Source organism: Pristiophorus japonicus, chromosome 3, assembly GCF_044704955.1.
Source record: "Pristiophorus japonicus isolate sPriJap1 chromosome 3, sPriJap1.hap1, whole genome shotgun sequence".
NCBI classification, from domain to species: domain Eukaryota; kingdom Metazoa; phylum Chordata; class Chondrichthyes; family Pristiophoridae; genus Pristiophorus; species Pristiophorus japonicus.
The window spans coordinates 304,543,465-304,556,603 of record NC_091979.1 but is presented as its reverse complement, the minus strand read 5'-3'; the positions used below and the strand labels follow the sequence as shown (position 1 = coordinate 304,556,603).

General features: G+C 46.7%; 1 protein-coding gene across 1 annotated transcript in view; it reads left to right on the top strand.

Annotated features, from left to right (window-relative positions):
- The first annotated feature begins 454 nt into the window (after nucleotides 1-454).
- Nucleotides 455-13,139, top strand: part of cabcoco1 (ciliary associated calcium binding coiled-coil 1) — a 57,717-nt gene continuing 45,032 nt past the window's right edge. Inside the window, exons 1-4 of the mRNA XM_070874062.1 lie at nucleotides 455-527; nucleotides 8,948-9,051; nucleotides 10,419-10,538; nucleotides 10,633-10,770. Coding sequence (XP_070730163.1) covers nucleotides 455-527; nucleotides 8,948-9,051; nucleotides 10,419-10,538; nucleotides 10,633-10,770 — 435 coding nt within the window. The remainder of the gene's footprint in view (nucleotides 528-8,947; nucleotides 9,052-10,418; nucleotides 10,539-10,632; nucleotides 10,771-13,139) is intronic.

The following is a 13,139-nucleotide window of genomic DNA, read 5'->3' as shown; positions in this document are numbered from 1 at the left end:
AGAAAGAGGCATTAGCCTGTGTGTTCGGGGTAAAGAAAATGCATCAGTACCTGTTTGGCCTCAAATTTGAGCTGGAAACCGATCACAAGCCACTCACATCCCTGTTCGCTGAAAACAAGGGGATAAATACTAATGCCTCAGCCCGCATACAAAGGTGGGCACTCGCGCTATCAGCGTATAACTATACCATCCGCCACAGGCCAGGCACCGAGAACTGTGCGGATGCTCTCAGTCGGCTACCATTGCCCACCACGGGGGTGGAAATGGCGCAGCCTGCAAACTTGTTGATGGTGGCACAACCCGCAGACTTGTTGATTTTCATGGAAGCGTTTGAAAATGATAAATCACCTGTCACAGCCCGCCAGATTAGGACTTGGACCAGCCAAGATCCTCTGCTGTCTCTTGTAAAAAAAACTGTGTACTGCATGGGAGCTGGGCCAGCATCCCCGTTGAAATGCAAGAGCCAATCAAGCCGTTCCAGCGGCGAAAGGACGAGCTGTCCATTTCGCCAGACGGCCTGTTGTGGGGTAACCGCGTAGTGCTACCAAAAAAGGGCAGGGAGACGTTCATCTCGGATCTCCACAGCACACACCCAGATATAATAATGATGAAAGCGATAGCCAGATCCCATGTGTGGTGGCCCGGTATCGACTCTGACTTACCGAGTCCTGTGCACGGCAATGCAGCGTGTGTGCTCAGTTGAGCAACGCGCCCAGAGAGGCACCACTATGTTTGTGGTCCTGGCCCTCCAGACCATGGTCGAGGATCCATGTCGACTATGCGGGCCCGTTTCTCGGTAAAATGCTCCTGGTGGTGGTGGATGTTTTTTCAAAATGGATTGAACGTGAAATAATGTCGGGAAGCACCGCCACCGCCACCATTGAAAGCTTGAGGACCATATTTGTCACCCACAGTCTGCCTGACATACTGGTCAGTGACAACGGGCCATGTTTCACCAGTGCCGAATTTAAAGAAGTCATGACTCGCAATGGGATCAAACATGTCACCTCGGCCCTGTTTAAACCAGCCTCCAATGGGCAAACCATCAAACAGAGCCTTAAACGAGTCACAGAAGGCTCACTCCAAACCTGCCTGTCCCGAGTACTGCTCAGCTACCGCACAAGATCCCACTCGCTCACAGGGGTGCCCCCGGCTGAGCTACTCATGAAAAGGACACTTAAAAGCAGGCTCTCACTGGTTCACCCCAACCTGCATGATCAGGTAGAGAGCAGGCGGCAGCAACAAAATGTAAATGATGGTCGCTCCACTGTGTCACGGTAAATTGATCTGAATGATGCTGTGTATGTGCTAAACTATGGACATGGACCCAAGTGGATCGCGGGCACGGTGATAGCTAAAGAAGGGAATAGGATGTTTGTAGTCAAACTAGACAATGGACAAATTTGCATAAAGCACCCGGACCAAACGAGGCTGCGGTTCACAGACTGCTCTGAACAACCCACAGCAGACACCACCTTTTTCGAGCCCACAACACACACCCAAAGGATCAACGACACCACGCCGGACCAGGAAATCACGCCCAACAGCCCAGCAAGGCCAGGCTCACCTAGCAGCCCTGCAGGGCCAACAACACGCCAGTCCAGCAAGGGCACAGCCAACACACCAGAACAGACGTTTGTACCGAGGCGGTCCACCAGGGAAAGAAAGGCTCCCTACCGCCTTACCTTGTAAATAGTTTTCCCTTTGACTTTGGGGTGGGGGTGATGTTGTGTATCTGTAAAGCATGCACTCCCATGTTCCACCACCAGGGAGCTCATCCCCTGAAGTCCCAAGGAATCCCAGCATCCCTTGGGAGCACTATATATAAGCCGGTCCCTAAGGCCTGTTTCTCACTGAAGTGTCTTATTAAAGACTGAGGTCACTGTTACTTTAACCTCCCAGTGTGCAGCCTCATGTGTGTTAGGAACACAATAACTTCCCTCGTTGCAGCCTGTCCAGCTCGATCTCCACCCTCTCTCATCATGTAAGGTCTCGCTCTCGCCTTGTGATGGATGGGTCGTGCCCCTGGAATCAAATGGATCTGCGCTTTTGCTCCTTGGAACTTCCAGATGCCTGGTTTGAACTGAGTGGGTAACTTGATTAGGACCTGGGTACATGAGGTGTCGTCGACAGATGAAAGCACTCTGACTTCGTCCCAGTTCCAGTGTATCTTTCCCAGCCCGCTCCTGCCGAACAGCATGGGGCCATCGCCTGGTACCACCCAGAGTGGTAAATCATGCACCGCTCCATCGTAGGAGACCTTTACGGTAGCACTGCCAATTACGGGAATCAGTTCCTTTGTGAATGTTCTAAGTTTGGTATGAATGGGAGTCAGGACTGGCCTTGAAGCCGTGTTGCACCACAGCTTATCGAAAGTCATTTTACTCATTATGGACTGGCTAGCGCCAGTGTCCAGCTCCATGGACACCAGGAGTCCATTTAATTCAACCTTCAGCATTAACGGGGGACACTTTGTGGTAAATGTGTGCACCCCATATACCTCTGCCTCCTGGTCTTGAGGCTCTGGTTCGTCATGATCCACCGTGGATCTGTCCTCCTCTGTAACATAGTGGTTTGCAGCTCGCCTGCACATACGTTGGAGGTGTCCTATTGTTCCACAGCCCTTGCAAACGTATCCTTTGAAGCGGCATGAATGGAATCGATGATCACCCCCGCAGCGCCAACAAGGTGTTAATGGCCTTATATTCACCACCCTTGATGGCGGACTCTGAGTCATCTGCGGATGTGCAGCTACAGGCGTGCCATGTGCATTTTGATTCGAAAACAACTTTACTTTGTTCACAGTACTTGCAGCAGCACTAGTGTGCTGGGAAATTTGTTTGGTATTGTCCCTGGTGGAGATAAATGCCTGGGCTATCGCTCTGGCTTTACTCAAGGTTGGGGTCTCTAGAGTCAAAAGTTTGCAAAGTATTACTTCATGGCCAATGCCAAGTACAAAGAAGTCCCTGAGCAGATGCTCCAAGTGTCCTTCAAATTCGCAATGTCCTGCAAGGTGCCTTAGCTCGCCACTTCCTGGCCTTCAGACCTCTTGTACGTGTAGAACCGATACCTCGCCATCAGAACGCTTTCCTTCAGGTTTAGATGCTCCCGGACCAGTGTGCACAACTCATCGTACCACTTGGCTGTGGGTTTTGCTGGTTTTTCATGAGGCCATACGTTAGTACCCCGCAAACGGTGAGGAGGATCGCCCTTCGTTTGTCAGCGTTCCCTTCTCCTTCCAGATCGTTGGCCACTAATTATTGGTCAAGTCGCTCCACGAAGGTTTCCCAATCATCTCCCTCCAAATATTTCTCCAGGATGCCCACAGTTCTCTGCATTGTTGCTTTGGGGTTCGTCATCTGTATCTCATCGCCAGTTGTTATGTCTTCAATAAAGAGTCAGACTAGATACTGCAAGCTCAAAGTAAGTGTGACAGTAGTCCTTTATTACAGATTTGAGTGCCTCTCCAGGCTGTGAGGCTTCCTTATATATGGATGCTCTCCAGGGATTGTGGGATCCCTTGGGACTCCAGGGGATAAGTCCTCTGGTGGTTAGACATGGTAATTACAGGTTTACATACATAACAGAACCCTTTACCACCGATAATATCGGGTCCTGGCTGATCCAGATCTTAACTTGTTGAGCCGTGACAGGGATGCCTTCACTCTCAAAAGAATCCATGATTAACATTAAATCTACCGGTTGTGGCATTTCCACCTCCGGTGTGGGCAACGGCAACCGGCTCAAAGCATCGGCACAATTCTCTGTGGTGAATGACATAATCATTGGCAGATGATGTCGGCGCCCAGCTTTGGATGCAGGATGAAGCATGGGTTTGATACCTTTGCTCTCGGAAAACAACGAAATGAGCAGCTTGTGATCGGTCTCTAATTCGAACCTCAGATCGAACAGGTATTGATGCATCTTTTTAACACCGTACACCGTACACACGCTAAAGCTTCTTTTTCTACCATATTGTAGGTTCTTTCTGCTTCCGACAAACCTTTGGATGCATACGCGACAGATTGAAGTTTCCCTGACTCTGGCTTGTTGTAACACGCAACCAATTCCAGATGACACTGCATCACAGGCCAAAACTAAATGTTTACATGGGTCATAATGTACCAGCAGCTTGTTCGAGCAAAGCAGATTGGTGACTTTCTTGCAAGCGCCCCATACCCAGTTGTTGCCTTTTCTCAATAGCATATTAAGTAAGGTGCTCAATTTAGATAGAAAGTTACTAAAGTAGTTGAGTAGATCCAGGAACGAATGCAGCTCCGTCACGTTCTGCGGCTTGGGTACATTCTTGATGTCTTTGGTTTTCACGTTAGTAGGTCTGATGCCATCAGCGGCAATTTTCCTCCCGAGGAATTCGACCTCTGGTGCATTAAGATGCACTTCGAGCGTTTAAGTCTGAGTCCCACTCTGTCTAAACGCAGTAGAACCTCTTCCAGATTCTTCAGATGTTCCTTGGAGTCACGACCAGTGCTCAGGATGTCATCTTGGAACACGACGGTTCTGGGAACGGACTTCAGTAGACTTTTCATATTCCTCTGGAATATTGCTGCAGCCGAGCGAATTCCAAACGGGCATCTGTGGTAAATAAACAGTCCTTTGTGCGTGTTAATGCACGTAAGACACTTCAACGTCTCGACCAACTCCTGTGTCATATAGGCTGACGTCAAGTCCAGTTTTGTGAACAACTTCCCTTTGGTTAGCATTGCAAACAAGTCATCAGCCTTCGGTAACAGGTACCGATCTTGTTTCGAAACCCTGTTGATCATAGCCTTGTAGTCTCCACAGATTCTGACTGTGCCATCACTTTTCAGCACAGAACAATGGGGCTGGCCCATTCATTAAATTTGACCGGTGATATGATCCCTTCACGCTGGAGTCTGTCCAGTTCGATTTCAACCTTCTCCCTCATCATGTACAGCACTGCCCGAGCTTTATGATGGACGGGTCTTGCATCTGAGTCCACGTGGATTTGCACCTTGACTCCCGTGAAGTTGCCGAAAACCGGTTCGAACAGCAAGGCGAACTTGCTCAATACTTGGGCACATGTATCTTCCTCCGACAACAACACCTTTATCTCGTTCCAGTCGCATCTCATTTTCTCCAACCAGCTCATGCCGAGCAGCGTTGGGCCATTGCCTGGAACAATCCACAGCGGTAACTCATGAACCACATCGTTATACGACACGTTAATTTGTGCACTGCCAATCACCTTATCAGTTCTTTGGTGTGCGTGCGCACCTTGGTGTTAATAGGGCTCAGCCTGGGCCTCACAGTCTTAATATCCCACAGCTTATTAAATGCCCTCTCGTTCATGATCGATTGACTCGTCCCTGTGTCCAGTTCCATCGATATCGGTATTCCATTAAACTTCACAATCAAAATTGGTTTACTCTTGGTTATGAAAGAGTACAGTCCATACACTTCCTCCACTGGCATCTCGGATTGCGTATCGGGATCTGCGCTAGTCTGACTCTCATCCTCCACGTGATGTGTTGCAGCTCGTTTGCTCATCTGTGGACACTTGCGCTGGAGATGTCACACTCTCAGACAGCCTTTGCAACTATTTTGCTTAAATCGGCACTGCTGGTGCCGATGATTTCCTCCACAACGCCAACATGGAGAAGTCGGATACATTCCCACTGGCGGACTTTGGGCAGCCACAGGTTTCGCAAACACAGCCGGATAGGCCCTGCCATGTGCCGCTCTGCCGAACGCCGAATCAGTCGCATTTACAGTACTTGCCGAGGTTCGGTTCTTCACTGACATTTGCTTTAGACTCCTGTCCGTCGTCGTACATGATTGAGCGATCTGGATGGCCCCTTTTTAAATTCAACTCCTCCACCATCAGAAGTTTGCGCAGGATCACCTCGTGGTTGATACCGATAACAAAGAAGTCCCGCAGCATGTCTGCCAACACTGTCCCAAACTTGCACAGTCCCGCTAGACGTCTCAGGTCGGCAACGAGTTCCGCCGCGCTCTGGCCCTCCAATTGAACGTGTGTATAAAACTTGTATCTCGTGATGATGATGCCGTCATCTGGCTTGAGTGCTCCCGTACCAATGTACACAACTACTTGTACGTTTTCTATGTTGGATCACTAGGCATGAGTAGATTCTTTATCAGACCGTCGATCTTTGAACCGCACACAGTGAGGAACACGGCCCGGCACCGATCTGCATCGTCGACCCCCTTCATTTTGTTGGCCACGAAGTACTGGTTCAAACGGCTCACAAAGTCTGCCCAATCTTTTCCCTCCACGAATCGCTCTCGTGCTCATTTTGCAAACAAAGGTTCTTATATTCTTGCTGCCAAATGTTATGTATGCAATAAAGGTTCAAACTGAGCACTGTTTACCTAAGCAAGGTACGACCTTGGCTGTTCTTTATTTAGTCTCAAAGTGTCTTACTCAAAATGGCTGGCCTTTTATACCAGAGCAGCATCATGTGCGTGCTGCTCAGTGGCCCCCAACAATGACACCATCTGGTGGCTATAAACAGCATGTACATACATGACACCCCTCATCCCCGGAATCAACCTTGTGAACCTTCTCAAAACTGCCTCCAAAGCAAGTATATTCTTTCGTAAATATGGAAACGAAAACTGCACGTAGTATTCCAGGTGTGGCTTCACTAATACCCTGTACAACTGTAGCAAGATTTTCCTGCTTTTATACTCCATCCCCTTTGCAATAAAGGCCAAAATTCCATTGGCCTTCCTGATCACTTGTTGTACCTGCATAGTAACCTTTTGTGTTTCATGCATAAGTACCCCCAGGTCCCGCTGTACTGCAGCACTTTGCAATCTTTCTCCTTTCAAATAATAATTTGCTCTTTGGCAAAAAAAATCAAAGTGCATGACCTCACACTTTCCAACATTATATTCCATCTGCCAAATTTTTGCCCACTCACTTAGCCTGTCTATGTCCTTTTTTGTGTCCCCACACATTGCTTTTTCTCCCATCTTTGTATCATCAGCAAGCTTGGCTACGTTACACTCAGTCCCTTCCTCCAAGTCGTTAATATAGATTGTAAATAGTTGGGGTCCCAGCACTGATCCCTGCAGCACCCCACTGGTTACTGATTGCCAACCAGAGAATGAACCATTTATCCCGACTCTCTGTTTTCTGTTAGTTAGCCAATCCTCTATCCATGCTAATATATTACCCCCAACCCCGTGAACTTTTATCTTGTGCAATAACTTTTTATGTGGCATCTTATCAAATGCCTTCTGGAAGTCCAAATACACCACATCCACTGGTTCCCCTTTATCCACCCTGTTTGTTACATCCTCAAAGAATTCTAGCAAATTTGTCAAACGAGACTGCCCCTTCATAAATCCATGCTGACTCTGCCTGACCGAATTTTGCTTTTCCAAATGTCCTGCTACTGATTCTTTAATAATGGACTCCAACATCTTCCCAATCACAGATGTTAGGCTAACTGGTCTGTAGTTTCCTGATTTTTGTCTGCCTCCTTTTTTAAATAGGGGCATTACATTTGCAGTTTTCCAATCTGCTGGTACCGCCCCAGAATCCAGGGAATTTTGGTAATTTACAACCAATGCATCCACAATCCCTGCCGCTACTTCACTTAAGACCCTAGAATGCAAGCCATCAGGTCCAGGAGATTTATCTGCCTTTAGTCCCATTATCTTACTGAGTACCACCTCCTTAGTGATTGTGATTGTGTTAAGTTCCTCCCCCGGTAGCCTCTTGACCATCCACTGTTGAAATATTGTTAGTGTCCTCTACCATAAAGACTGATACAAAATATTTGTTCAGAGTTTGTGCCATCTCCATGTTCCCCATTACTAATTCCCTGGTCTCTTCCTCTTAAGGGACAAGCATTTGCTCTAGCCACTCTTTTCCTTTTTATATACCTATAGAAACTCTTGCTATCTGTTTTTATATTTCATGCTAGTTTACTTTCATAGTCTATCTTCCCTTTCTTAATCATTTTTTAAGTCATTCTTTATTGGCTTTTAAACGCTTCCCAATCTTCTGTCCTCCCACTAGTTTTGGCCATATTGTATGCCCTTGTTTTTAATTGGATACCGTCCTTTATTTCTTTATAGATAGAAAATAGATAGAACATAGGTGCAGGAATAGGCCATTCGGCCCTTCGAGCCTGCATAGTTAGCCACGGATGGCTATCTTTTCTCTTACACCCTTTCCTCCTCACTGGAATATATTTTTCTTGAGAGTTGTGAAATATCTCCTTAAATGTACACCACTGTTCATTAACTGTCCTACACTTTAATCTATTTTCCCAGTCCACTTTAGCCAACTCAGCCCTCATACCTTCATAGTCTCCTTTATTTAATCTTAGTCTGTTGGTTAGAGATCCAACTTTCTCACCCTCCATCTGAATTGAAATTCAATCATGCCATGATCACTCATTCCAAGGGGATCCTTTACTAGGAGATTGTTTATTAATCCTGTCTCATTACACAGGACCAGATCTAAGATAACCTGCCCCCTGGTTGGTTCCGTTATATACTTCCGTTACAGAGTCCCTTATGCACTCTGAACTCTTCCTCATGGCTACCCTGACCAATTTGATTTGTCCAATCAATATGGAGGTTAAAATCACCCATGATTATTGCTGTTCCCTTTTTACAAGCTTCCACTAATTCCTGCTTTATGCTCCGACCAACAGAAGGTGCCTGCATGGCGGTATTGTTCCCTGCATCTTGGGGAACTTAGCAATGCGGTAGAATGCTCCAGCCCTGTCAGTCTGAACCTCCGTGGTCATGGGAAAGCTGATTATGTCCGTCCTACGCATGTACAGGGCCTCTGTGACCTGTCTAATGCAGCGATGTGTGGCATGGTGAGACAGAGGGGAAATGTCGACCGCCGAGGCCCGAAAGGCACCGGACCTGTAGAAAGACCTTGATGACCTTGATCTCGACGGACAGTGATGTCCTGAAGGTGATGGCAGGCTGCAGATCTGCGCTGATGAGCTGGCATATTTCAGTAATCACCACCTTGTGGAAGCGCAGTCTCCGAAGGCAGGTTTTCTCGGACACATCGAGGTAAGCCCTCTTCCTGTAAGTGCGGGGTATGTATGGCCTGGACCACCTCCTCATTCTGGTACGTCTTAGATTTGGCACATAATGGTGTGCATTAGACGTTGTGCCATTTGCACTCTGCAGCATCTGTGTATTAATCGATGCAGGCTGAGAAATGGCTGGTCCCATTCCAATAAAAGTACAATACCGATTGATCAGAGGCAATAATTTCAATATTAAAAGATACCTACAGTAAAACCCAATCGTCTGAAAAGATGTCTGTTGAGATGTTCACTTCCCCTGAGAAGAACTCTAGAGTCAATCCAAACTCCCCCGAAGTTGAAGCAGCCTTCTCAATGAAGCGACCTGTAATTTGAAAAATGGCGTCCACACCGCTGTGATTAGTTCAGAACAGTTCCACTTTTTCAGAGCGGTGTTTTGGGCGAGATATGTGCGAGGTGGTGAAAGTGACGCTGGGCAATATACTGGGCGTTAGTTTCAGCAAATGTGATCTTTACGACAAAAAAAGTGGACGGTCAGTATTACTGAATCTCGGCGTTAATTACGTGCCGAAAGTAACGCTGAGCGATATTATGGGCGCTGGTTTCGCCCATTCAAATGATTCCACCCAAAAAAAGGTGGGCGGGCGGTATTTTTGCCCAGCGTTACGTACATGCCGAAAGTAACGCTCAGCGATAAGTGTCCAAAAAATGGGCGTCAGTTTCCATTTTATGGCTAAATGGGCAATATCTGGGCGTTACACCTCATTTCAGCGGTAAAATGGACGCTAAGTGGGCATTATGCATGCAAAAATAATAGAAAATCTAGCCCATAGTCTTAGAATAAGGGGCTGCCCATTGAAAACTGAGATAAGGAGAAATTTCTTCTCTCAGAGGGCTGTAAATATATGGCATTCTCTGCCTCAGAGGTGTGGAGGCTGGGTCATTGAATATATTTAAGGTGGAGATAGACAGATTTTTGAGCGATAAGGGAGTAAAGGGTTATGGGGAACGGGGAGGGAAGTGGAGCTGAGTCCATGATCAGATCAGCCATGATCTTATTGAGTGGTGGAGCAGGCTCGAGGGGCCAAATGGCCTGCTCCTATTCCTTATGTTCTTAATAGCAGCCAGGAGCTGTGTCACAGAGGGAAGCTCTTTGCATCCGAATAATCTGGTGGGAAACCCCATCGAAAATATTTTGGCTGAAGGAACTGAGGAAAAGCTACACAAAAGCCCTGAAACAGAAGCAGGCGTCACTAGGTGCAAACTGTTCGAGGTATTTTATGATATAAGTATACAGGTAATTTGACATCTTTTTTATGTGTTTATCATAGTGCAAGGAACTGGACACACAAGCTTATTTGTGACCCTAAAATATGATCTTGTTTTAAGCTTGAGGTTGAAGTTACTAAGCCAGGATATCCATTCTCTTCACCACTGGAGGAGAGTTTAAGCTGGGATATCTACTCGTCCTATGTACTACTGCAGTCACCAGAGGAATCAGTAGCTGAGGTATTGACAGATTTTCACAGCTCATGGTTATTCAAGATTTTGTTCACAGAGACATGTTGCTGTAAATCATCCACCCGCTGACATTGTTTTGTAGGTTGGGGTGGAGCCGGAGGCTGAGGAGGATAAGGAAGTAATGGAGACCACGACCGAGGATCCTTTGGCATGTTACACCATCGATGATGTCAAATCAGTGCTGGGTCACGTAACAGGAGAAGTGCTTGGGAATTTTCAGGTTTGAAATTTATCAATTTTTAAAAAAAAAATTGATTCAGCAACAGCTTGCATTTATATTATGGTCCTTGTGTCCAGGAAGCTGTTTAAGTTCTTTACAATCAGGAGGAGAACATATATGGTGGACATTGAGCATTTGGGTCCTCTGGGAGCTCTGCGGTCCTCCAATTCTAGTCATGATCCCGATGTTGGGGAAGTCCAGAACCAGGGGACACAGTCTAAGGATAAGGGGTAAGCCATAAAGTACCGAGATGAGGAAAAACTTTTTCACCCAGAGAATTCTGAACCTGTGGAATTCTCTGCCTCAGAAAGTTGTTGAGTCCAGTTCGTTGGACATATTCAAAAGGGAGTTAGATGTGGCCCTTACGGTTAAAGGGATCAGGGGGTATGGAGAGAAAGCAGGAATGGGGTACTGAAGTTGCATGATCAGCCATGATCATATTGAATGGCGGTGCAGGCTCAAAGGGCCGAATGGCCTACTCCTGCACCTATTTTCTATGTTTCTGTTTCTATGTTAATCACATTGCTGTGGGTCTGGAGTCACATATAGGTCAGACTGGGTAAGGACAGCAGGTTTCCTTCCCTAACTGACATTAGTGAACCTGATGGATTTTTATGGAAAAAAAAGTGGTTTCATGGTCATTGCTAGCTTTATATTCCAGATTTATTTAATTAATTGAATTTAACTCCCTCAGCTGTCATAGTGGGATTTGAACTTGTGGCCCAGATCATTCGTCCAGCCTTTGAATTACTAGTCCAGTAACATAACCACGATGCTACTGTACCAATAGGACAAAGAACGTCAAAAGAGAAAGACAGTTCAGAAGAAGGGTGAAGTAAAAATGCCAAACAGATAAAGGAAGGTTTGAGTTCTATATATGCCAATGCACAAAGTAATGTGAATAAAGCTGCTGAACTGGAGGCACAATATGAAGGGGGTACGGTATAAGCAGAGATATGGCTTAGGACTGAGAACTGAACATTTCTGGTGACAAAATATTCAGAGAGACAAGAATAGGGAAAAAAGGGGGGTTGGCAGTCTTAATCAAAGATTCCATTACAGCGCTAGTTATGAGCTCTGGGTCTCAACAAAGCAAGTTGTGAAATTGTATTCAGTAAAAAAAAATTATTCGTTCCGGGATGTGGGCATCGCTGGGAAGGCCAGCATTTATTGCCCATCCCTAATTGCCCCTGAGAAGGTGGTGGTGAGCCACCTTCTTGAACCGCTGCAGTCCGTGTGGTGAAGGTACTCCCATAGTGCTGTTAGGGAGGGAGTTCCAGGATTTTGACTCAGCGACGATGAAGGAATGGCGATATATTTCCAAGTCAGGATGGTATGCAACTTGGTGGGAACTTGGAGGTGATGGTGCTCCCATTCGCCTGCTGCCCTTGTCCTTCTAGGTAGCGGAGGTCGCGGGTTTGGGAGGTGCTGAAGAAGAAGCCTTGGGGAGTTGCTGCAGTGCATCTCATAGATGGTACACACTGCAGCCACTGTATGCTGGTGGTGGAGGAAGTGAATGTTTAAGGTGCTGGATGCAGTGCCAATCAAGCGGGCTGCTTTGTCCTGGATGGTATCGAGCTTCTTGAGTGTTGTTGGAGCTGCACTCATCCAGGCAAGTGGAGAGTATTCCATCACACTCCTGACTTGTGCCGTGTAGATGCTGGAAAGGCTTTGGGGAGTCAGGAGGTGAGACACTCACCGTAGAATACCCATCCTCTGATGCCCTCTTGTTGCCACAGTACTTATGTCTCTGGTCCAGTTAACTTTCTGGTCAATGGTGACCCCCAGGATGTTGATGGTGGGGGATTCGGCGATGGTAATGCCATTGACTATCAAGGGGAGGTGGTTAGACTCGCTTGTTGGAGATGGTCATTGCCTGGCACTTGTGCGGTGCGAATGTTACTTGCCACTTATCAGCACAAGTCTGAATGTCGTCCAGGTCTTGCTGCATGCGGGCATGGACTGCTTAATTTTCTGAGGAGGTGCGAATGGAAATCTGTCCATTTGAGGGCTGATGCTAGACAGTGACCATGCAAGCAGCTGGATTGTTGTAAAATCTTATGTTACTAAAGTTCTTCCGAGAAGGGAACATCTTACCCCTACCTGGTCTGCCTCTTGTCCCACACTACATGGTTGATTCTTAATTCCCTGAGGGCAACTAGAGATGGCCAATAATTGTTGCTCACATCTCAAGAACAATTTAAAAAATACAGCAGCAATTTTGTGAGCAGACCCCACAAATAGCAGTGAGTTAAATTAGTCTATTGTTTGTATGTCTTGATTGAGGGAAGAATATCGGCCAGGTCACTGAGAGAACGCCCAGTTCTTCTTTAAATAGAGCACAAACAATGGGAAACCTCCAAACAATA